This window comes from Nyctibius grandis, chromosome Z, assembly GCF_013368605.1.
Source record: "Nyctibius grandis isolate bNycGra1 chromosome Z, bNycGra1.pri, whole genome shotgun sequence".
Lineage (NCBI taxonomy): Eukaryota > Metazoa > Chordata > Aves > Nyctibiiformes > Nyctibiidae > Nyctibius > Nyctibius grandis.
The window spans coordinates 64,259,881-64,287,517 of record NC_090695.1 but is presented as its reverse complement, the minus strand read 5'-3'; the positions used below and the strand labels follow the sequence as shown (position 1 = coordinate 64,287,517).

Sequence of the window (27,637 nt, the reverse complement as noted above, 5' to 3'; positions counted from 1 at the left end):
TACTGGCCACACTCCTCCTAATGCACACCAGGATACCATTAGCCTTCTTCGCCAGAAGGGCACAGTGCTGTCTCATGTTCAACTTGGTGTCCACCAGGACTCACAGGGCCTTTTCTGCAAAGCTGCTTTCCAGATTGATAGCCCCAACATGTACTGGTGCATGGTGGTGTTTCTCCGCAAGTGCAGGACTTTGCACCTTCCTTCGCTGAACTTAATGAGGTTCCTCTCACCCTATTTTTCTAGCTTGCTGAGGTCCCTCTGAATGATGGCACCACTCTCTGGTGCATCAGCCACCCCTTCCACTTTTATGTCATCAGCAAACTTGCTGAGGGTACACTCTGTCCCATCATCCAGATCATTAATGACAGAACAGAACTGAACTGAACTGAACCCACTATTGGTCCCTGGGGTACACACCGCTGGCTAGGGGCCTCCAAGTAGACTTCATGCTGCTGACAACCAGCCTCTGGACCCATCCATTCAGCCAATTTTCAATCCACTTCACTGTCTGCTCATCCAGTCCGTACGCATCAGTCACTCTATGAGAATCTTATACAAGATAGTGTCAAAAGCCTTACTGAAGTCAAGGTAGACAATATCCACTGTTCTTCCCTCATCCACCAAACCAGTCTTTTCATCATAGGTTATAAGGCTGGTCAAGTATGATTTCCCTTTTGTGAATCCATGCTGACTACACCTGATGACTTCCTTGTCTTTCATGTGCCCAGAAGTAGTTTCAAGGATTAGTTGTTCCAGCACCCTCCCAAGGACAAATTTTAATTTACAGATAAGAAAGCTCCCTCTCTGTTTCTTAGTACTTTTATTTAAAAGTAGTAACAATAATGGAGCCTTCAAATTAATAAAAAGGATAGTCACATGCCCCAAAAATGCCTAAACACAACTAAACATGTATTTGTAGATTCCATAATTTATGGGTCAGCCATTAGAAAAGCAAGAAAGAAGATATAGAAGTCGCAACATAGAGTAACAATGTCAAATAAAGAAATATATTTTGGGTTTATTATTACAAAACAATGTACTTATTTACGTCTTATTTATCTTCAGTGAATATTTCAACTAACAATAGCTTAAAACCACATAATACTGCAAGCCTATGGGCTGATTACTACACCAACAATGTTGAAAGAAAGGTTCAAGATCTGTTACTTTACAAAATTTCTTTACTAACCCCAAATCTGCAAGTCTTCTAGTTACAAGTTAGGGAAGAGTTTTCAAAAGGCCACAGATGTAAAGAGGAATTTTGAATCAGCACTAGTGATTATTTAAAACTACATGCTACCTTGCATTAATAACTGGGAATGGATTTTTAATTTGCTTTTAATAATTTTCATACCTAAATATTCATATCTTGTAACTCAGAACAGACTTCTCTTTCACCTGTTCACTACCCAGATTTTTGATCTCTCTTGGTGATGTTGCTATTGAGCACAAAATTAAGATTTTTCCCTTCAAAAAAAAAAAGGGCATAAACTATGCACCTTGAGTGGCAAGTAGAGGCAGTCCCCAGGCAATTACAATAATTGAAATATTCTTTATATCAGGAACATTTTAATCACAAAATTACACTTTCACATAAGTTAATTTATGTCATAGGAAATGAGAAAAATAATTGCAACACAATACTATAACTTGATTTCATCTTTTGGGATCTTTTCCTGAAGAACAGTAACATTAAGATGGCATATGAGCTTTGCACTTAGAGAGCAATGTCAGTTGTGTTTCAGGCATTTACCTCGCCTTGTAATTAAGTTACTGACTACAACAGTTTGCTTCCATTTTCAATTGCAAGCACCATCAAAAAAGCTAACAGAAACCAAATACCTCAACAAGCACTTTCATCCATTCTATAACACTATGAAAACCAACCAATCTATGTATCAACATAAGAAAGTGGCTGAGAGACTCTCAGATCTTCCTATATGAACTTGAAGGCAAGGAAGATTAGTCAAACCATTTTTTTGCAAGGCAAGTAATTAAATGCTACAAAGCTTTACCTGTCATAATTGCAAAAAGGATGAAAAAGTGGTTACTCAAAGTAACTTATGTATTTACATATGTTTTAAAAATAACTCCATCTGCAAAAACATGATCACACTTTAAGTCTGAATGGTCTACATGTGCATTTGGATACACACAATTCTTTACTACACATCTGCTAGTTATAACTGTGAAAGGCTTTTAGCTTTCCTAATTCCTGTGCTTCAGATAAGAAGCTTAATAGACTGCTACTGTTGATAGATTTATTTGAACATTATTATCTTTGTTTAATACCTTCAAAGTTCAGGTAGACAATCAGTAGCAAGAAAGAGCTGCACAAAAAATATTATGTTTTAGTACTTGTAAAGAAATTTTGCTTTTTAATGAAAATGGCTACTGCACATTGCTTACAGTTGATCATCAAGCAAAAGATAGCTTCCTTTTATTATGACAGTAGCTAAAGGGCTTTCTTAAGGCATCTCCCTCAATCCCATTAATTTCCTGGTTTCCTCCTGTGATCACTCACTCGTACAAACGACCTAGAAAAAGTATTTTTGAATTGAGAAAAAATATTTAATATAGGAATATTATGTTCATAATTTTTAAATTTATATTTGGTACTTTATTACTGACAGGTAATAGGCACAGTGTATTTTATATTCTTGATAATAGATGCAAAAGCTGGGAAACTAATGGGAATGAAAAAGGTGCTTTAATCAAACCCTTTAGCTACAGTCTTCTGTAGTCACCTCCCCCATTATTTTCTTTTTGTACTATATGAAATAGTTTGGATATTTCATTCATCTTCAGTGATACACTTCAGTTTGATAAACAGATTCCTCAATTTCTTCATATTTACTAATGTTTCTTCTTGTAGTCTTATTCTGCCCTCAGTAAAACAATAAGGAAGTAAACCCTAGATGACAGAATGTACTTTCTGTGCAAATGAAGAAAAACTTTGGATAGAAGAAAAATTAAAATTATTTCTTATATTTCTTATTCTTACTAAGTACATTTAAGAACTTATTATTCACACAAATAGCATAGCACATATTCAAGTACTGAATTTACAAAACAAAAGGATAATGCCAAGGATAAATTATTTCAGTTACATTTTTATGTTCTACTTCTGAGCTACTTTTTTTCTTTCTTAGAGAGCACATAAAATAAAATTCAAACAACAGCATAACTATAATCTCTAATAGTTAAGAAATCCAATGGGAGAAGCTTTTCATTTTTTTACTGTCTACTTGTTTGATTCACATTATGAAGATAACACATACTCTAGTACCAGCACATACCCTAGTAACAGTAGCATTCTTGTTTGACACAATACAAAGAAAATCCCACAGGCTGTGACCATTTTAGCTGAACATTTCTAGAATTTTTCTCCTGTATCTATTTTCAGCAGTATTCCATACACCTACATTCCCCAGTCTAGTGCTAAAATATATTTATTTTTAAATTAGCTTAATATATTAAGTAATAGTTTCAGTCAGCTCATTCACTGAACACTACAGAGGAAACACTCACTAATGTTTCACAGTAAGGATAAAAAAATATTTTTATAAACTCGCTCAGTAATCTCATCAAAGCAGTGCATACCTAGGCAAAAGCCATGTTCAATACAAGACCTGAACATGATATTCTGAAGACAAAGACTAATGCCAAGACCAAGCAATGAGCTCAGGATTTCTTCGACAGAAGAGCAGCATAGTACTTTCAGTATCATGCCAGGAGTCGCTGCCCTTTGAATACCAATTGGTTCTAGGAACAGAGCCAGAGAGGAGACAGGCAAAGCAAAAGAGCTAACAAACTATTCCTTCTCATTCAGGAACTGAAACATGCAATTTCAAACCTGAACAGGGTGAGGAAAGGGTAAAGTTTCCCAATGCATCAAACATAGACAGTGTAGCTCCCCAGAGAGGGAACAGAAGCCTTGGACAGCAAGTCATACTGGAGGCCTGTATATAACAGTCAATGTGCAAACTAGCTATGTTGATCTCAATAAACCATTTGAGCAAGTAGCACCCTTCTTTTGGTAGAGTTGCTTTTTGTGGGAGGAAAATTAAAAAGCCATGCCCAGAGCACAGCCTCTTTTCCTCATAGAACAGCATTTGGAATTACTATCAGAAGGAAAAGTAAAGTACAGCTGAGGCTATGTTAATTTTTGTCAAGGTTGTACAGCAATGCCAGGGATCAAAGCAATGAATCAGCAACGCAAAGCCATCTCCTTCCCGTATCTTCAGATCTGTAAGGAAGGACAATCAGCTCATCCTAATATTTAGGTCCTCCATTTCTGCATCTTTTTTTTAAAACACATTTTAGAAAGCTATTATTATGGAGGGGAAAAGTGTATTAGCAACTGTGGAAGCAATGCTGTCATATAAATAGCTAATAAACATCTTGGTAGAGAAGTTTAATGTTGCATTCATTGCCTCTGTAATGGTACAGAGTTTAGCATTGTGTTTTTTAATTAAAAACAATCCAATGCAATTTGACAAAGCCCATAATTTCAGCTCTGCAAGGACAGTACTGTCTATTTAGGAAGCAGACAATACTTAGTCAAAGGGTATCTTAAATTAATTCAACGTTAAGAGAAGCAGGAAATCTACTACTGGAAAACAACCAAGAGCTCAGCAACACGTTCAGAATGATAGCAGTTTTGGACTGTATTAGCTACACTCTACACTTAACCAAACATGCAACAACATAACACAGCAAGAGGAATACTGTGCCAAAATCTCCCTTTCCAGTGCCAGCAACGTAGGGAGACCATGACGCCTAAGGATGGCTGCTAAATGTGGCAATGCTAGCTGTAAATTTGTCCTTTTCAAATTTGATAGCTACCTGCAATATTTCATTCAGCTTCCCAGTGAACGCTTTCTCAAGTTATAGCCTATACCTGGCTCTTCCCTAAGAGAGAAACCCACAGTTCTTCTCAGAGGATTTCCAAACCAGAGCACTCCACCTTTGCTGCTCAGATTTACCTCCAGCACACACAAACGGTTTTGGTCAATGTTACACAAGCAGTCACTTCCCAGAGTAGTAATCAGCTCTGGAGTGTCCATTACTAAACCAGGATTTTTAACTTTACCCAAACCTCCACAGAAGCCCCAGAAACTCAAATAGTAAAATAAGGCACTGCATTGACCTCATCAATGATCATTCTTGCCTGTTTTTGAGACTTTACAAGCAGAAGGTGTGGTGGCAGTCAGCAGACCAGAAATCAAGTGGAACACATATAATCCTGATCCCACTCTTGGGACCTCTGAGATCAAATTTTGACAGCTTGCATCCAAAAACAAACTGTCACATATAATGTGGCACAACCTAAGAATTTCCAAGGATGCATGATCTTCAATAGTCAAAAAATCAACTTCTTGGAGAAGACTGTTCTTCTGAAGGATGTACAAAACCACTCTTTTAGGTAATTTAAAAGTTTGGTGACGACTGAGAGAAGCCACAATGACAGAAAATTGCTAAGGAGCAAAAAAAAAAATCTCTAAATGTAGTTGTATCTGCTTTGAATAAAATACAAAGCACACAATAAAAAAAACAAATGCAAGTAACTGACCTCAAGGTGCTTTCTGTTGAATGATCTCATTCAAATTGGACCATGTCAAAACTAATCAAATCTCTGAAAATTACGTCTAAACAAAGTTACTAAATATCACCACTTAGTAAAGTTATATCACAACTTATGCATCAAAATTAATCAGATATCTTAAAGCACTATAAGGTTTGTTAGAATGGAACACGTCCAACAGAAAACAAGTAAAATTAGTATTTTATTAAAAACTTCTTCCCTTGCTCAGTTCAGATCTAGGTTCCATCAGGTCATGAGTAAGGTGCTTTGCTCCAAATGTGACATAAAAATCAAGCCTGACCACATTTTAACTTTGATTTTAAAAAGTAACCAAGAAAGTCAGTCTCCAATATTTTTTTCCCCATTTGCAGGATTTAGGTGATTACACCTATGTTCTTTGGAAGACCTTTGCTAACCAATGGTGTTTCTCACTTATTAGAGGTTGGGGCCAAACGTCACTGAGTAATTCGAAATATTTGCCGAGTTCAAGTTCTTTCAGCAGCTTCACTTTTTCTTTCTGTAAAACAAGGTGTTTTTCTGCAGGAGAGTGGTTATTGCGTTCAGCTCCATATGTAGCCTCAGTTTGTTTTGCAACTGAAATCCCAACAGATAACATATATACAATGGTAATATCACAGCCCAGACCCCCCAGCCAATATAAAGAACAACATGGGCTTAACGGGAGACATACCATAAAATATATGCTGAAGATCTGACCCACAATGATGGCGCGCTTTTTTTTTCCCAAAGCACCAAAAAACAGGGTTTCTGGAGTCAGTAACATTTGATTTCATTTAATCAGGCCTGTTCTGTTGTGCATGGATTGCAAGAGATCTATTAATGCTTTTTTCTCCTATTTTTTTTTGCAGGTAAAGCCAGCCTTATATTAGTAATAAAGAGCCTCAAAACAGAATAATGTAATGAACAAGTAGTCTTATAATTCCTACTATTAAAAAAAAAAACTAACAAAAAAACCCAAACAAACTCCCACAATTCTGGTATAATTTTAGCAAAAGCAACCACTGCTAAAAATAGAAGCTGTTTTGATTTTTTCCCCCTCAACTTAAAGCTCTAAGCACTGCAACTAATGGCTCAGTACAACTTTTTCAGCTCTTTTTTAAAGTGTTTATTTTTATACCAAGTGATATTTACTGCAGTCTTAATACTTCATCCAAATTTAGCAAGAAGTTATAAATTAATGCCATAAAAACAAGTGCAGTATGCTTTTAATTTCCAGAAAATTCTCTTCTCTAGCTGTATTCCAAAATGATACTACAGCTTTTTACAAAACCACTAGTGTAAGGATTTTAAATGTAATGAAATTGACAGGAACTAAAGAAAGCCAAAGCATGTAAGTTCTAAAAAACTAAGTTTATCCAGTTCAAGATATAATTAACCTTTTGTGTATTTTGTCTACAAAGATAACTTAATGGTCTTCTTTCTGAAAATATTGTTAAAAAAAAGGATCTCCTTACTAGGTCACACATCTGAATACAAACGCAATTATCAAAACATGACCTATTTCTGAAAAGCAAAAGTAGAACACATTTTAAATGAGATTACAGCATTAAACTTGGATAGAAAAAGAACGAAGTGGGAGATTGGAAATACTGTACCCTGGCTATACAGCATTCTGCAGTGGTAAATAATAATTTGAAAATTGTTTCCCCTATTTAACCATGTCACAACATTCTGGTTGTTGCTGGCCAGGAAAAATATCATGATTATTTTTAATACACAGATTCCTTGCAGTAATCAAATGCAAATACTGTGTTCCACTAGTTCTACAAAAATTATGTTCTATAATGCCAGATCACTTCTTCAGAAGAAAAAAAAAGAACTGAGAACTTCTGGCTTGCTACAAAATTAATGTTCATTTCTGTTCATGAAGGCATCACACAACAGGACGCCTTGTGCATCCATCTAATCTAATCTCAGTTATAAAACCCACTTCTTTTATATATTCTCTTCCAGTTCCTGATGTAGGGAACCACCTTTTAAATTGCTCTGCAAAGACCCTTCAGAAAAATGTTAGATCCATCCCATAAATACATCTACTGTTGGCATAATGTGTTCAAAAACAACGTGTCAAATATGTATAGAGTGACAATATATCATGTGACTGAAAAATAAAAGCTACTTATATAGTATGCATGTCCAAACATACATGATATGAAAATGGATCAATATCATTAGAAGTGATATCTCAATATTCTCCGCTAACCCTGCAAAAAAGCCTTTAAAAAACTTAACTGGGAGATGGCCAAACATCATGTAACCATTAAAGAACCTTCTAGTCACTGGGGTTTTTTTTGTTTTAAAGCAGAAACGGCAAAATGGGGAAGAGAGGAAGTAATGGGTGAGCGAAGGAGGAGGGAGAAAGGGGAGGAAGAGGGGAAAAAGGAGGACGGGAGACAGACACTCACCCGACCTAACCAAAAGTTTTGTTACAATATCGGGCAAGGGCTACGTTCAAATTCTTTCTCTTTTCCAGCCTGCAGCCTGTCTAACTGCTGTTACTACATCCCCTCACAAACCTTCCTATCCAGGTACTTCAGTGACCTAGATTCTCAAATTTTAATTCCACTTACTCACAATTTCATGCTTCTTTGTTGAAAAAGAAACTAGAGATCAATGAATGAAAGCACACATACTGGTTTCCTAAACTTCAGGTAATTTACTGTTAGCATAATGACCCACTGTAAACATTTTAGATAACACTGAAAATTTGCTTACATATTCAGTAGCTAAACATTCTCACAGGAACCTTAATGAAGCTGAAGACAATTAAAAATTTGTCTTTAAGTCTTTTCAACTCTGAAGCAAAACAAAGCATCAAATCGCTGTGCATATTTTCCAGTCATTCAGTACAGAATGCTGAATCCAAATACTTCTTTAGACTTCAGGAATTATCGCACTTTAAAAACTAAAAATAATCAAATTAAAAAAAAAAACTATTTCCCAATCACAGGAAAATCTTAAAACCAGTTGCCCCTATTTAAACGTTAATAGCAGCTCAGAACATATTTCCAGTAACTTCAGTACAAGTAAGGCTGAAAAATTACTACTTAGAGCTAAGGAAGCCTCCCAAAAATCTTACAAAGTAACTAAATGGAACAACTTGTTGCCTCTTGCTCACCATTCCAATAAAAGGACAAATGCCAGCATGAAATACAGTATCAGCTGCAGGAACTTAATGATCTATTCACTTCCAGATATTTTATTGATTTTATTTATTTAAAGAGCCTTGAGGAACTGTTTCACTTCAAAGACAAGACATTAATTCAAGGACACGAGCATCTCCATGAAGTACCTAATCAAAAACTCAATCTTCAGTAGTCTGTCATTTACCTGTAAAAACATACCGGTTTCCATTCGTAACATTCTGCCAAACCAAGATCTGACCCAATGTTATTAAGGAAATGCATCTAAAAACATTATCTTAGAAATTATTTATTCCTCAGAGTATTGTGCCAAAATTTCACGTGACAAAATATATTGCAATTATAAATGAAATGTATAAAATTAATTTCTTCCAACTTGGTACCCTTGACTTCTCTTTTTGACAAACCGTATCAGCAATGACCTGTTGAAAAACAATTATATTAAAACTAATCAGCAGAGATGCAGAAACATAATGATTTGATGGTGAATTCATAATGTAAAATTTATAGAGAAATTACTAGCCTTAAAAAATGGTACAAGTCAATTAAAATCCTGAACTATTAACACGTCTTACTACACCAGAAAAAGTGCATATTAAACAACATTTTAGAAGGCCTTAGTAGCTAACCTTCCATCAACAGCTGATGTTTAACATGTTTCTAAAATGCATTAAAGACTGTATTAATTATATCAACCACAAGAATGCAATAGTAAAAGCTAAATTCTAAAGTACTTGGATGTCACTGAACAATCCATCCTTTATGGAAACAGCAGGGCAAACCACCTCTATTCCAGTTGAGATTTAGGTTTTTTTAGCATTCTAAAAAAAAGTCCAACTTGATGAGGGACATTTTAAAAGAAGTAATGCACCTTGATTCATATTTATCAATATAAATAGTTGTAGACATCCTACTACCTGTCAAGAATTAACCATGCACGTTTATGTCACTCCTCTCATCTAACCCTTTTCAGGTTATAGCTAAAATAACATTTTCAAGGGAGAGGTTACATACCCATTTCATTAATAGTTGCTCTTGCTTTTGAGACAAAAGAACTAACTTCACTTGAGTGCATTTTTGCTCTTTCTTTAAGGTCAGCACCTGTAAGTGACATTTTACATACATGTTAGCAAGCTGTATACAGTACTGTAAATACATTTTCAGAAGTAAAATATCCCCACATTCCAGAAAAATTTAAGTCTACTTTGAGACAAGGACAGTTCAAATTGGTCACATCCATTTTCCACAGATTTCAAGGAAAACATGGACTGTTTACCAAGGAAAAAAAAAAAGAAAAAACCCCCACCCCCCAAAAAAAAAATCAAATTACCCACCACTAGATTTTCACTAAGTGTATTCTTTCCAGTAACATTTCTTCTTCTCACATTAAAATAGTTTATGAACAACAGCATTGATGCTAATATCTCATCTGACATAGACTTTCATTTTCCCAACTGTGTCACAAAGTGTGATAAATACATGTTTTTCATATTGTGTTCTTGTTATTCTCTCATTGGTAGATCATAAAATACCTACGGTGCATGTTTTTACCTTAACAGACTATATTTATCTAAATAAAAAATTCTACAGTGGATCCAGTACTATTGTTCAACTCACTTTACTGAAACATATTTTTGAATAAGTTATATACCATATTTTTGTTCTTCCAAAAAATGCTAAAACTTGAGATTTTTAATCTATTTCTTCATGAATATGTGAAAATAATTCTGTTTAAAAAACACAATGTAACTAGAGATGGTTACAAAAATGTGTTTTTAAAAATTCACTGATACGCAAAACTGGCATTTTCTCTTATGAACATGTAAAGAAAAAGAGAAACGGAGAGTAATAATAATAGCTAAATGCAGAGTAAGACAGGAAGTCCATCTTTCTTATAAAGGAACAACACTTGAAAAAGACAAAATCTGCACGTACATATTTATCCTCCAAAGAAGTGCAACATTCCTGCTGCAACTTACTGTGTTTTTTTTCCATCTGGTAAAAAAAGAACTTATTAAGTTTGTCTCTTGGTATACGTCTGAAAAGGCTAAACAAGTCATATAACCATCGCAAAAAAACATTTTTTGTTTCTCTGCCCTGAGAAGCAAAATGCTATCCATTCAGGAAAATGCATCGGACTCAGATTAAGTTAAGACTGTAACTCTGAATTTTAAATTACGCAGTCATAGACGCTCCCTTTTTACCCTTCTGGACTTAACTCATGCTAGACCCTCTTGATCCTCTTCACCAAACATAGTTTTAGATATACTTTTGTTGGCAGCATTAGTTGAAATTCACAACTCTAGTCTAGCTCTGTGAAAATCAGGATATCAATCTGACATTTTCTGATAGACATTCATTTTTATCTAACATGCCCAATAAGGCAGCTCTGCATCTCCCCTTCTACTTCCATCACAGCAAAGCTCCTCATTTCATGAAGACTTTTGTTCTCTTTCTATGCATGTCAATATAAAAACAATGAAGCACCACATCTGACTGCATTTGCATGCTTCTCGCTAAACAATGTCAAGTTTAATTCATGCTATCAGACACCTTGCCAAAAGCTTCCAAACAGCCTTCTAGGATATGCCCCAACTGAAGACAGTATGACAGGCCAGTTGAGCAGGCAGTATAAAACAGGAATTACTGTGATCAAGCCTGCACTGCAGCAAAATTGCAATTGCTACCTTAGTAATTCACAAACAATGCATACAGAAATCTTGCCAGGACACTGAAAAGCAAACAAAATTTGCATTCATAAATCTGGATAAAACTGTAAATCATATAAAACTGCAAGCTACTTTCGCAACCCTACACATAAATGTATTTCTATAGCTAAAAGGAGCTTTATAAAACTTTATGACAAAACCTGTTTTAAAAGTTATATCAGCAAGTGCGCAAATGAAAAAATATCACTTCTTTGATGTTATGTCTGGATCTAGCTTCTACAAGTCTGTCCAAATCATTGCGTGTATAAGAACAACAAGACACCGTGTGCTTTATGAACAAGAAAACTGTATGGCTGTGCAATCTCAATCAAAACTTCCACACACTGAAGTCCTGCTCACTGGGCATACCCTTGAAAAGTATATGAAGAAAACTTCAAAAGAGAAGCACTGAACCTAAAAAATATCTCTAGTATCACTGTTAAGAAAATCTACTGTCAAGATAAGAGTAAGGCAATTTTTAGGTGTTGATTTATTCAGATTCATTAAAAAAATGGACTCAATTAAAAAAAAACCCAACCCTTCTAAAACAAAAAATACACAAACTGCAGACTTCTTCCTTCATTTAGAACGTATATTTCCCTAAAGATATTTACAGAAATCTATTAAATTTTCAACAAGACCTTTTGTAAGAATGGATTAAAAGGTAGCTGCCAAAATAAAATTAATAATTTTGAGTACTGTAGAAAAATTTCTAGTACAACAGCTGATCTTAGGGCCTTAACCAACTTCCGTAACTTTACATTTCCCTTTTTAAGTATTTCTCCCTCATAACTGTTAAGAAAATGGAAAAAGTTCTTTTCCTAACCCTTTCCTATTTTAGCCCTCCAAAGCACAATAACAGTAACTGAAGCTTTTTCAGAGAGAAGACTTTTAGGCAGAAACCATTCACTGCATTCCAACAGAACACATGCCTTGGCATCCTCTAGTTCACGGGAGATGGAACTGCCACCGACTTAATACTTTTGTTCCCGTTATAAGATACAACCACTGATCAAAGAATTACTGAAGAATTCCTTGACCCATATAGCAGAGAACTATTCACGTGTTCCTTCGAAATCTGTTCTCACCTCAGAAGCAGGAAAGGTTAAGTTTCTGAAGACAGCCATGAAGGAGAGTGCAGGTTCAACAAGAGACTTCTGCTCTCTCAACTACTGAAATCAAAGATCCCTCTTCTCACCCCAAGTTTCCTACTTTAAAGTATCTTAAAATAGTATTTGCTCAACTGCTGAGAGCAACAAAGTAGCTAAGCTTTTCAAACCACAAAAACTCTGACAGAACAAACCTCTACAACTTTCCCATGGGCGACAGCCAAAATCTGTGGACACATTTGGCCTATCTGCTTCCCCACATCCACTCCCAACAGACTCTGGGGGCCGTACTGTAGGTCCGTGACTCCGCACCACACTGAACGTAGGGCTCTCTAAGCCCTTCTACCCAAAGACGTAAGAAAGGGGGAACGTGAGCTACCAGTGAGGTGAGGCAAACTAACTGTTGCAGATTTGATCATACACTGTAATTACATCCCCACATCTATCCTGTTTGTGCTGAAGCATGAATCATTGTTTTCTCCATATTACGCTTTCTGGCGTCTCGATGCTTTGTCCCACTAATTGATTCTCATCTGCTAGTCAAAACTAACTGGGTCATGCTCCCCAATTCTCACCTCTCTGCTCCCAGCACTTTATGAACGCTCTTTTAAAGACTATGGAGTGTCTCTTTCAACTTACTAGCTGTTAGTACAGGACAAAAGAGAAAAGCAACAGTGAAAGACTACACTGACAGTGCAATCAGCCACTTCCTCCTGCAGCTACATCAGAATTAAGACAGGTATTCTCCACTTGTGAAGAAACTCTTCTTGAATCAACTTAATTCACAGAAGCATCACTTCCAAATTTATGAAGAAAACTGGTAGGAGAGAACTTCCCTGCAGACTTCCAATGAACAGTCCTGTTTGTAAAACACCAGTACAAACAGCAGCCTTTTGGAGGTCTGCTGAGCAGCAAGTACATAAAACTGGTATTCGCAGGTCAACCCTTGAAACTACTGTGAGGAAGATGCGTGCTGTTTTAAATAGGTTTGTCAATTCAAAAGAAAATCTCTTATTTTGATCCATTACTTTCTTATTTCCCCCCTCCAATACTGGAAGAACATGGAAAGGTTAGTTATTTTTTACCTTACTTCCCTTAAATATAAAAACCCTGATGTAATCAATTAACTCTCTTTGCATGTTTTTAAACATTTGGCTACTCAATGGTTGGCTGTTGTACACTGTCAGTCTAGAGAGTTTTTGCAGGGTGTGCCTGACTTGCATTTCACAATGATGCCAGAGAAAATGTTTATTTAAGAAAGCCAAAGGCAGTCCAGCAAGACAGGCATATTGCTGTTATTCACCAGAATTTTTCCACCTACACATCTATATGACAAGGATGGCTATTTAACTTAGAGAACACACCAAAAGAAACCAAGTTTTACAGTGATTACTCTGACCCCATGCCTCTTGCCTTATTTGGATATTTTCACACACTTTCTAAACAGAATTTATATACTGTTGAAAAGCTAAGTGCTGTGTTTGAAAAATCTGTTCCAACATCTTTGCATAAGCCTCACTTTCCAAATACCATAAATGCCTAGAAATTTTCTTGTACAGTACTGTTCTATACTATGCTTTAACACATACTTCTAAAACACACCACAAAAGCTGTAAACTAAAAAGGCATAAAATTTGATGGTTTATACATCATACTTAAAATTTTAACTTTACTCAATAAATATTTAAAAATAAGTCTTTTAGAAATCTGGCACACCAAAATCAAACAGTGAAGTTATTTTACCAAGTCTCGAAAGTAGTGCCTTTTCTCTGAGAAGAGGAAAGGAACTGACACATACACAGGCATTTGAGGTAGAATGAATTACTAAATTCTTAAATTGAAAATATTATTTTGAGCTTGTCCTTTGATCTTGCTAAACACAGACCGATCAATTCTGTCAGTACATCAAAATTTCAAAAGGGAGTGACAACCGAAAGTATCAGAAGATACTCTGTTGCATATTCTGTCCAATTCCTCTGTATCTTGTTTGCAAGAACTAGGAACATCGAAAACTGCAAAGCACAGAGGCACCACCTATAATATGTTTAATAACACAACAAAACAGGTTAAAGACTTTATGAAGGAAACTTACAATGCTTTCAACTAGGAGTACAAAACATGCACTACCTCACCAATCAAAAGGTTAAGAACTGCTATGTACCCAGAGCTTATTCCGATACAAAGTAATTAGGCAGACTGTGAATTAATATCCCTCCTTCTCCACACAGAAAAATAGACACTTAAGATGCTAAGCTAAAATACTGAGGCAAATGGCCAACTTTGAGACGCATTATACATTAACTTATAACTACTACAAAAATCCCACCCATTAGGGTACACGTAAATAATCTCTCCTCAAAGGCAGATGTGAATGTCTCCTAGAGAAACCATTGCATGAAATCCAAGTTTAGCTGAAATCATTAGCAGAACCTCAATCAACTATTATGAGGTTAGGAATACCCCAAAAGGGAGCTATACATATTTTTTTCTGTGTGTAAAGCTACACGCTTGACAAATCACAGTACAAAATAAATTTAATCACTACTGAAATCTCTTGCCTGTGTGAAAGAAAACTGTTTCATGCTTTGCAGATAAAATATGCATGCATTCCAGTAAGAATTCCATTGTACCTCCAAGCCCAGCCAGAACCAGGATACTCGGATCATCAGTCTCTACCCATTAGAGCTACTACTGATTGTACTCTCAAATAAAAATTAGTCCAGTCTGACCAATTTATGAAGAACAAAATTCTTCATAAATATTAACTATTCTGGACCATCTTTCACAAAGTAACAAAAAAGATTACCACCTACTTGGTAGAATAATAGAAAAGTATAGACTGGAAAAAATCTCTGGAGATCACCTGGTCCAACCTTCTGTCAAATGCACTAGATTAGGTTATCCAGAGTCCTTTTGAGTCTTTAATACTTCTGGCAAGGGAGATTCCGCTGCTTCTCCAGGAAAACCATTCCTATGTTTAATTCTTCTCACAATGAAGAATTTATTTATTTTATCCGCATGGAATTCTCCTAAAGCAACTTGTGCCCACTGCCCCATCTTCTGTCACTGTATACATTCTTGCAAATAGAGTACTTTTCTCTGTATCTACTAGGCACAGGAAGACCAGTTATCTCTCCCCCCTCAGCAATCTTGAACCCTCTAATAACCTTCTACTGGCTTACTAAGTGATGAGTAGAATAAGCATATGCCTTGATCTGCTGATGGTTGTCTTCCTGATGCAGTCCAGGACACTGTTTGCCTTTTATAATGTCACAGTACACTGCTAGCTCATCTTAAGCTTGCTGTGCCCCAGAACACCGATGTTCTTTGCAGCAGAGCTATACCCCAACCAGTCAGTCCTCAGCCTGTTCTGCCACTTAAGATTAATCCATTCCAGGTGCAGGACATCATATTTATAGAATAGAATCACAGAACCATAGAATGGTTCGTGTTGGAAGGGACCTTAAAGATCATCTAGTTTCAACCCCCCTGCCACAGGCAGGGACACCTTTCCACTAGACCAGGTTGCTCAAAGCCCCATCCAACCTGGCCTTAAACACTGCCAGGGAGGGGGCAGCCACAAATCCTCTGGGCAACCTCTTCCAGCGTCTCACCACCCTCACAGTAAAGAATTTCTTCCTAAGATCTAATCTAAATCTACCCTCTTTCAGTTTAAAACCATTCCCCCTCATCCTGTCACTACTTGCCCTTGTAAAAAGCCCCTCTCCAGCTTTCCTGTAGGCCCCCTTCAGGTACTGGAAGGCTGCTATCAGGTCTCCCCAGAGCCTTCTCTTCTCCAGGCTGAACAGCCCCAACTCTCTCCGCCTGTTTTCATAGGAGAGGTGCTCCAGCCATCTCATCATCTTCGTGGCTCTCCTCTGGACTCACTCCAACAGCTCCATGTCCTTCTTATGGTGGGGGCCCCAGAGCTGAATGCAGTACTCCGGGTGGGGTCTCACGAGAACGGAGTAAAGGGGCAGAATTACCTCCCTTGACCTGCTGGCCACGTTTGTTTTGATGCAGCCCAGGATATGGTTGGCCTTCTGGGCTGCAAGCACGCACTGCTGGCTCATGTTGAGCTTCCTGTCAACCATCAGCCCCAAGTCCTTCTCTTCAGGGCTGCTCTCAATCCATTCTCCGCCCAGCCTGTGATTGTGCTTGGGATTGCCCCAATCCACATGCAGGACCTTGCACTTAACCTTGTTGAATTTCGTGCAGTTTGCACAGGCCCAGCTCTCAAGCCTGTCAAGGTCCCTCTGGATGGCATCCCTTCCCTCCAGCGTGTCAACCACACCACACAGCTTGGTGTCGTCGGCAAACTTGCTGAGGGCACACTCAATCTCACTGTCCATGTCACCAACAAAGATGTTAAACAGGACTGGTCCCAATACCGACCCCTGAGGAACGCCACTCGTCACTGGTCTCCACTTGGACATTGAGCAGTTGACAGTAACTCTTTGAGTGCGACCATCCAGCCAATTCTTTATCCACCAAGTGGTCCATCTGTCAAGTCCATGTCTCTCCAGTTTAGAGGCAAGGATGTTGTGCAGGACAGCGTCAAATGCTTTGCACAAGTCCAGGTAGATGACATCAGTTGCTCTTCCCCTGTCCACTAGTGCTGTAACCTCATCGTAGAAGGCCACCAAATTTGACAGACATGATTTGCCCTTAGTGAAGCCATGTTGGCTGTCACCAATCACCTCCTTGATTTCCGTGTGCCTCAGTACAGTTTCCAGGAGGATCTGCTCTATGATCTTATCTTTGTTAAATGTCATGCAATTTTTGTTGGCCCAATTTTCCAGCCTGTCAAGGTCTCTCTGAATGGTGGCTCCTCCTTCCCATATATCTACCTCTCCTTCCACTTTGAAGTCAACTGTGGTGAGGGTTCAATCCTATCATTAGAATATTTACAGATATTAAATAGTACTACCAGACCCAGCAATGACCCTCAAGGAACTCCGCTTGTGACCAGACGACATTTTGATTTTAAGCCATTAACTTTACATCATCCTTTGATCTTGGCAGGTAAGACACTTTTCATGGTCTGTATGTCCAGACTGTATATTACCAACTTGTCCACAGGGATGTTAGGGGAGAACATGTCAAATGCCTTGTTAAAGTCAAGGTAGACTAAATCCCTAACTCTTCTCTCATCTACTGAGCAAGCGGTTTCATCACAGAAGGCAATTTACTCTTGGTAAATCTGGGCTGTGTTTTCCCAGCCACTTTCTTGTCTTTCATGTGCCTGGAAACAATTTCCACAAACACTTGTTCCATAATTTCCCCGGAGATTGAAGTGAGACTAACTGGTCTGTAGTCTCCCAAATTTTTCTTTTTGCCGGTGGGTGTAATCTTTGCCCTTTTCCAGTCTCTTAGGTCTTCAGTGACCTTTCAAATATGATAGATGATGGCTCTCCAGTGCACCAACTCAGATGACTTGGATCTCTACATTTTAGTGCATTTCACACCGAGATTTAAAAAAAATAAATCACAATTTAGCCTTTTAAACAAATTAGGTAGGAAACAAAAACCACAATGGTAAAGAAGTCAGCAACATATCACAAAATATTAAGCAAGTGCTGAAAATCTTCTAATTTAAAAGGGAATGGAGAACTCTGAAAGTTATATGTAAGTATTCAGAACTCAATTTTTCAGATGCACAAAATTCTTAGAAAGTCAGCCTACTATGAAGATCCAGAATGATTTGAAATGAATATGAGTAAGGGTACATATGCTCATGATCATTAGGAAGAAATTTTAACATGTTATGTATAAGGAACCAAAAAAGTAAAACCAGCACATTACCATGGGACTCGGCCTTAAGAGTGAATTAATATACTTAAAAGCTGGCTCTGAAACCCCAAAGAGCTATAAACAGTCACTGGCTAAAAACACAGACCTTGGCCCTATGCCTGTCTAATTGGGTTGTCTCCCAGTCTTTGGTACTGTTACATAACCATATTAAGGAGGTTATGATACATTTTTCATAATTGCCTGTTAAATAACATTTCGTCTAAGAAACTAGTTCACAACATATGGTTATCACAAGGTTTTCAAAGCAGCAGACTTCATAATTCACCTGTCATAACTTATGAGTAACCACCTACTTTCTCTAGTAATCATTTGCTTTATTGACAGCAACTATGAATCCTTTTGCACACGAATTTTAACACACACCACCTGAACTGAGTACAAAGAAAAAGGCACATACACGTAACTTTGATAAAAAGCAAGGTGTATTCTAAATTTCAAAACAAAATGGGAAGAATGCTGGCTGCAGTCATTTTAGTCACAGGAAAAAGAATCTGGCACAAAGGATGCTCTGTATGTTTCCTACATAAGGAAGTAATTTAAATGAATAAAATTGGGGTTTTTATGTAAGACTTTATATTTCTGAAGATCTCTAAACGTGGATTTATGATTTTTAAGTCACAACAGATATTGATATTCTTCTGTACAAGATTTGCTGTCATAATTTATTAGCATGACTTGGATATCTGTACTTTTGCACATATCCCCTCTGTGTCACAGAAAAGTTCCTGAGAATCATCAAACTGTGAAGAACAAACAAAATGTCTGCAATTCCTGTATATCTGAGCCTTTGGCAGGATGCTAGTTCTGAGCATTACCTCTGGTAAGATAGCAGTCTTGTAGCTCCACGGCTATAGGTTATCTCTTATCAGCATATTTAAAGCACTAGCTGCTAAATCAGGGATATTTCAGCACGTAGAATTTTGGGGGATTTTTTACCTTTTTTTTTTCTTCTAAGCTTTTGAATCCCAAGCCTTTCTTAAAGGCCAAGGTGCTAATTCAGGCAGATTTCGTCCTCAAATCCAGGAAACCTGAATACAAACAACCCTAACTTTATATATGAATGTTCTACAGGCCCTTTTCAATGCCTGTGCAAATTCAGACCAGATATAGATTAAAGTCAGCTGGCTCTTTTTCCATCCTGTCTGTCCAGCTCTAAATTTAGAAGCACCCAACACAATATTGCTCCTGTTAACCTTTTCTGCCACAAAAAAAGGCAGCTTATACCTCACACGCCTTTCCTGAATTCATCTTCACTTGCAGAAGGGGGAAAAAAGGAATCATTGTAAGGATCCTAACCTCGCATCTTGAAAACAAAGCCAATTTTTTCCCAAACACCAACCAGTTTTCTTTGAGATACTTCCATTATTCAACAACTGCCTCAGTCACTCCCCGGTCCCTAGTACCCTCTTATGGAGCCAAAACATTGTGAAACTATCACAACATGACTTCCTGGAGTTTCCTGCATGGCACATGAAAGAGAACAGAACTGGTGGAAAGGTACAAGAACAGGACAGTTACCTGTTTCCAAACAGTACGTTACGACAATATTAACTTTGATTCTGTGCTATGCCTCACTTCTAGTGACCTCGGTAAGACTAACAAATCAGGACTAGCAGAAGACAGACATGGAGGCTGCATCATCCTTCACTCTCAGACAGACACAGAATCAGTGGAGAAGATCCAGGAGGAGAAGACAGTGGTGGCAGCAGTAAAGGTCACCTAGTAAGTGGCTAGGAACCACAAATACAGACCTCTAGAGTGATCAAATCATGACAAACCTGTTTGTCCCAATCTTCAAATAATCTCTCATACAACAGTCCAGCTACTTAACGTGGTAAAACCGTGAGTTTACACCTCACATCACAGTAATGATCAATATCAGCATTTAATAAAAATCAATGTATGTTGCAATTATTATTCAATACAGAGCTTTATTTTTTAACAAACGAAAAAAAAAAACAACAGTAAAGCTACTTCCTACACCACTTGTATTTCTATGTTATTTCCACAATAAGCAGTACTTCTTTAATCCAGTCATTCTGGTAGTCTGAACAGCCAACTTCCTCAAACCACTTTTCATTTTCAAATTCAACCTTCACTAAGAGAACTTCTACATCATGCCTATAACGTGATGTGCACTTACTTTCTGGTAATGAAACATAACTGAATTCCTGTACGGAATAACAGTTCAAATCAGACAACCACAAAAGCTGCATTTTTTTACCCTACTATTTAGCTCCAAACTAGTGGTGGAATCATTAATTGTGATTTTTATTTATTCTACACCTTCCATAAGAATATCCTCTGAAGTGATCAGCACCAGAGTTCATGGTTTTTAAACAAAAAAAACTAAAAGTAATTTACTCAATACAATAAGCATGTATGGATATTTTAACACCACTACCACTACTACTGAAAAAAATAGCATTAACGTAGCACCACATCTCATTTCTACGAATTGCAATAGCTTTGCAGTGAGTCCACTAATATCTGATCTCTATAATGACAAGTGACACACAGTTTTCTATCTTCTGATTAATAAGCAGGCATTCCTAAAACTTGCTAGTGGTGAGATTCTTCATGTTTCTTCTTCAACCTTAAATGAATACTGATATTCAGACTGAATATTCTTAATACATAATACCAAGCCTTTCAATTCAAAAAATATGAACACAGACGAAATTTTGAACGACCTGTTGGTTCCACTTTGATTTCTAGTAAATTAAGTAATCAGAAAAAAATACATCTTTCATTGCACTATTACAGATGACTGACTCAAATCTTTTGCATATACCATTTATCTGACCACTGCACACATGCTTTTTTTAACATTAAAAGGAATTGATACTGCTGGGTTTATCTATTTTGATTAGTAATAATTACAAAAATAGTTAACTAACAGCACACCCAGTTTTACAAGCTGTAAATAGAAAAGGAGGAAGCGTGTTATGTGACAAAAAAAGAGAAAGTCAGAATCTCTTCTAAAGAAGTCCTGAAGTCAGTATTCAGGCATAAATCCTATTAAAGAAAAGAGGAGTTCTTCCTGAGAAAAACCACAATTTGAACTGATTCATCTGAATGTAAGATGAAGGCATTGGTGAAAGCCTTTTTCTTCTTTTTCATTATCCTCATCCCATCCCTTCATTTAAAAGGCATCACCCAGTATCTCTTCAGTTGTTTAGTGTCCCATCCGCCTGCAAAATGATCAGGTATTAGTCATATTGGTATATTAGCTGGAAATTTCCAGCAGGTCAAGATTCAGTGACACTGGATTCTGTGCAGGTATGCAACAAGTGATAACTTTCAGTGAAACACTTAAAGAAGCAGGTAAATAATACATGTAGTATATGAAAGTAAACACACCTTATGAAGAATATCTGTAACAATAATCATGACTTGTTGCCTCCCAATTACAAGATGATTGCTCTCTACATACAGCAGACCTCAAACAAACTTGAGGGAAGATTTGAAATAATGGCCTTAGAAAGAGTAGCTGAGTTTGACTGGGAACCTTTTCAACCTATAGCAGGTGAGAAGAACAAGGACTTTTGTGGGAAAGCTCAAACAGGAGAAGAAAAGCCTTCAAAGCTAAAGATACGAAGCTTAGCTTCGGACATTTTAAGTCTATTCAGAAAGCTTAAATCTTCAACTCAAAAAAAAAAAAAAAAACACTATTAAAATGGCTGGCATTCCTGCACAAACATCTCTGGCTCATATTAATACTGGGCCAGCACTCAAGGCCAAAGTCTTACCATTCCACACAGTACTGTGTGAAAGTAAGGACCAGTAAGCATTTGAGCCATGAGCAGGAATGGCTCTTAATTATGCTTTGTTCACACAAAAGTCAGACAGGAAAACAGCAGCTGCAGCTCTATTTCTCGTAAGCACCAAGTAAAGCAGCTCACAAGCAGTACTTCCCCTTATTCCCAGTGTCCCCTAAGGCTTCAAACTGACTCAGAAATATAACCAAAAATGCTTGCAAATAGCAAAATTTCCCATCCATTGACTATATTTTCAGCATTGATGTTGCAAACTCAATTCTGTTTTCTAAGGACTTGTTATTTTAAAATACTTCAGAGATATTTGATCTTTTCTATTTTTAAAAGACCATCCAATAGACTTGTCAGCAAATTACTTCAGAGAAAGAAAGTATAGGAAAGGAGATCCAACACTGGAATATTACCTGCCATCTGGAGGGGCTTAACAAATTATACAGAATGGTGGTATTTGAGCCCAGAGCTCAATCACATCCAGCTGGTGACAGGAGCTCCACAAAGAAATGTTAAAATATCAGCAAGAGACTATTTTAAACCTAAATTTCTTATATCCTACAAAACCCTCCTGCTTCACTATTAACACAAACTACTGACGACATTAAGTTGGAAAATACTGAGGGACATTGTAGACAACTACATATCTGCACCTTTTTATCATTAAATAGCTTTTTGAAGACTGTATTTTGTCTAAAACAGGCAGGATTTGACTAAGAGTCACAGCATTTCTTTTACTTAGCTTTTAAATTTCTTTTGGTATAAGACAATAAAAGAGTTGCCTGATCTGTATAAATAGAAATAGACATGTGCTTCTGTTTATTAAATCATACATATGGGATCAGCACTTAAACAGGAAAAAAGTAAAACTTTTACAAAGAGAAAATGATCTAAAGAGAAATTTCAGAGTGCCTTCATTTTTGTATTACCTATATTACTTTACAAAGGAAAACATTTTGAAAGGTACAACACAGACGTCCACTGACTGCATCTAAAAAAAAAACTAAACTACGTACAAGATTCATACCATTTTCACTATGTCCAGGTCTCCACCTTCTCCTACGCCACTGCATGAACATACTATAACTGTGAATATATAAGCAACTTTATGCTACATTTATGTGGCTTCAGTTATTTTGTTCTCCTCTAGCTTTCAAAAGCTGCACATTCAATCTACATGCTGCAAAAAAGAAAAATCTTTTACTGCAGTAAACCTACAACAAAGCTGTCCTTAAAGGAAACCAGTGCAACAGAAGAGAAAGTAAAAAAAATTCAATTATTTAAAGTTTTTCTTCATATTTGTGTCAATTAGCACACATATACATAGTTGCGTTGTGTGTTATTCGACACCATTTATAGAAGAAAGCAGATATGAAACCAACTGTTGTAAATTGTCTTAAGATGAAAACGCCATAAATTCAGATATGTCTAAATACCTCTGCTACATGATCATTTTATTCTTTTCAAAAGAAAGTGGAAAATAATTCTTTACCATGCAATAACTATTTCTGCCATGTGTTGCGCACACGTATTCTATTTCCAGCACACATTACCACCAAGCACATGAGATCAGATTATTTTTGCCAGTAGGTTTTCTCAGCTAACAATATAAATGGCAAAGCAGGCTCAGTTCCCTCACCAGTAAAGAAACCAGGTGCCATAGGCACTTAGTACACTAGGGTAAAGCGTTACTTAGCTCACACAGTGCACTGTGACAACCTACCTCAGAGAACTGTGAAGAAAACAAGCAGCCTTTCTTCACAAATCAAGATGTCAAATATCCACAGACATGACATGAGTATTTCAAATGGAGGTGACAACTCAATTTGACTTAATACTTACGGAAGAGATCTGGACCTTAGACACCACAGTGGAAAGTCAAACGTTCAGAGGTACATAATAGAAGTTAAAAGGAATTAAGTTCCTCATCTAAGCACAAACACACTTACCAGTGGTGTCCTGGGTAGCAGAGGCCTAGCCAAAAGTTATCCTCATCAATTTAGTATTAACAGGGATAATCAATAATCTGTATCTTTCTGTTAAAGTGATCTTCACCTGGTTTTAGCCACTTTAAAACCACACAGTTTTTAAACATTTTATATGGAGCACAGACAAGTAGTGTAACTTCTAACAAAAAAAATAGATCTATATGCATGCCCTGAAACTGTCCAAAAGCTCTAGCCGACATCTGAAATTAAGCCTGCAGCTTTTGAGAAGATGTAGGAGAGTCTATGACAGACATGGAATTTACACACAATAAAGATTTGATTGCTTGCTTTTAACCAGGATTTGAAGACGATGAAAAGTGTGAAAATTACATGCACTAAAATAGCCACCCTCCATCATAATCATGTTAAAATGGGTCTGGTATCATGTTGAAGTCAATCAAATTCCTCAACACCCCTACTGACCTGTTATCGTCACCAAACCATGAACAACTTGATATTACTAAAAGACAGAATTCTGTCTAATAAAGCCCTCTGTGTTTTCTGTGCAATAAATAAAATTCCATTTCAAAATATGCAAAGCTGTCCTAGGAATCTAAAATGTATTTATTACAGAGATGTACAAGCAGCTTGGAAAGACAGATGAAGTTCCTGAATTGTCTTAATGCAGATTAGGATACTAATCCAGCTTTCAAGAGACCCGAAAAAAATAAATGTCTTCACTCTTACATACAGAGAACTTTTTCTCCGTTCAAAGATTTGCAATGCAAGACTTAAAGCAAAAGCACATTGCTGATGCAGCCCTATAAAGACAGACAGCCAAACAACATTTTGTAATTTAGGAATATATCTCAAACTGGTAATCTAATACCTAATACTCTAAGGTGCTGCAGTTACAGTAAAAAACTACAACCATGCACAGGTAAAGCAGTGAGAGTAACAATCCCTGTAAGGAATCTCTCAAAGTTTCCACAAACTGCCAATCACGAAGGGCTAGAAGTACAGAAACAATCTTTTCCCAAAACCTGTGTTTCTACCTGAATAGTGCTAGAGATACTTTTGGATTAAAAATAGATAAAAAGCACCTCCCTAAATACAGAGTTCTTAGTTATTCTCCACTGCACTCTGAAAATAGAATAGGAGAAAAGAATAAACCTCGAGGGCTGCAACACCTTTTGGAACAGGCTTAAAGTGACTTCAAGCATCCCACTAGCAAAGTCAAAAAAAGATTATGGTAACATTATAGTAATTTTGGTATCCATTACCATACAGGACATTTTTGGAGCTACCCCAGCTAATGACTTAAGATTTCATTGCTGTTGTCACACAAAACTATAGTTTTGCACTGGATTTGACTCTGGCTGGCAGGTAAGCCCCCACGCAATTACTTGCTCACTCCTCACCAGCAGGATGGAGAAGAGAAATGGAACAGCAAAAGCAAAGTGGGGGGGGACACGACAGCTTGTGGATTGAGATAAAGCCAGTTTAATAAGTACAGGGAAAAAAAAAAAGAAAGCCAATGATGCAAAGCAACTATCCACTACCAGCAGACCAATGCCTCACCAGTCCCAAGCAAGATCTACTTTGGAAAAAAACTCCCCAGTTTTACTGCTGAGCACAATGTCATATGTTATGGAATATTCCCTTGCTCAGTTCAAGTCAGCTGTGTCAGCTGTGTCCCCTCCCAGCCTCTTGCCCACCCTCTGTTGACTCACTGGCAGAGTGAGAAGCTGAGTGGGCCTTGGTGGTGTGCAAGCACTGTTCAGTGACAGCTAAAACACTGGTGTCTTATCAACACTATTTTGGTCACCAATCTAAAACACGGCACCATAAGGGCTGCTATAAAGAAAATTAACTCCATCTCAGCCATGCCCAGTACAAGTTTTTAAGATAAGACCACTAGTACTCAAAGCATTTGTTAGCACATAGGTCATCCACAGGTGAAACAATCCAAATACTTCAAAATACCTACAGAGAGCTCCAGAAAGCTGATATATACAAGGATATCAGAGGACCCACCTGAACTGCCCTGTGACTTTAAAGAGCCTAAAGATACCAGTGAGGACTGTATAGATATTCCTGTAGCTTTAGATATTAAATCAACAGTTATCTTGCTCTAATACACCTGCAGGAATCTACGCAGCCTATAGCTTGCTTAAAGATGACCAGTTACACCATATTAAGGATTTTCCTCAAGAGAAGAATCTCAAGCATACCAAGAAGACTTTGCTCACTTCCATGGAAACAAAAGACTGTTCAGATATGGCATCCTCTCCACTAGTCTACCCTACCAAATCAAAGACTTCCACAGCACTGAATCTTGCAGTCCTCCAACACTGATACACACACAGAGACACCAGAACTGGTGTAGTGATGATTATGAAAGTTTCCAGTTAAGTCTTCTTTACTATAGTCAAGTTCATCTGCGTATCTTTCTACTAGATATGTGGGTAATTATAAAAATTCCTTACACGGTGTCATATATACCAATAGTCATCTAATCACAAGCTTCAAGATACAGGACAGAAATGGAAAAAAAAACAAGGTATGATGCATTTAAGCGAGTAGCTGTACACAAAGTTCAACACAACTCCTAAGCAGTCCTAAGCAGTGCCACAAGGACTGTATTCCAAAAGTAAAATCCAACTTTAACAAGCGTATGAAATCCAGGAAGTAATCTACCCATGTAACCTAGAAGAAGTGGGTTTGTATAAACCTGCTAGAAATTCTATAGAACACATTTTTAAAAACAAAATTAAACACATTGCAGTTGCAGTAGATACACAATATAGATATTGAAGATGCATTTCCAGTCCATACAAGCTCCAGTAAGCCAGTTACACCACCAAAGACATCTATGGATCAAACCTTAGAGAAGCATATTAAAAAAAGATTATAAATACAGAGCAAAACTATTTTTGATTATTCTCTAAATACTGAAATAAAAAAATTGATGTGTTTTATATCCAGAAAGCAGAATCTTTTCATAAGAGGAACTGGGAAAACAAATTGCCCGACTACCTAAGGACATCCACTGCAGAAGACAGTTTTCACAATATAAAATGTTCTGAATCCATCTGGCATCTTTTCCATTTTAATTTAGTCTATTCTGGTAAAATACACTCCAGAAAAGCCTTCACTATTTGAAAATTCATTATACCGCTTTAAGTAAAATCTGTGTGCACATTTCACTATTCCAGGTACTCAAGGTGTCTTTCACTGCTTCATAATCATCTTGACAACATGTCACTTTTACTTAAATTCTGGGACACACTTGAAAATGCTTCTCCACAGCTCCTGCTTGTGTCAAGTTTGCACACCAAGTCACTACAAATTTCTGCTCAGGAAACTTCTGCATCATTTCTGCAACCACCCAAAAGATCTTGAGCATTGTGTCAGTTTCAAACATCTCACAAAACTGCAGGATTTCTCCAACTGTCCAGGATCCCATTTAATTTGCTTATTCAAAACCTATACGGTTATATTTATTTTCATTAATGAAATGACATTCAGTCATTCGGTTATAAAAGTCTTAGCTC

At 37.1% G+C, this 27,637-nt stretch overlaps 1 protein-coding gene across 1 annotated transcript in view; it reads right to left on the bottom strand.

The window, feature by feature from the left end:
- The window catches only part of AUH (AU RNA binding methylglutaconyl-CoA hydratase), a 136,341-nt gene that overhangs the window by 84,787 nt on the left and 23,917 nt on the right, over positions 1–27,637 (bottom strand). Inside the window, exon 4 of the mRNA XM_068422558.1 lies at positions 9,766–9,852. Coding sequence (XP_068278659.1) covers positions 9,766–9,852 — 87 coding nt within the window. The remainder of the gene's footprint in view (positions 1–9,765; positions 9,853–27,637) is intronic.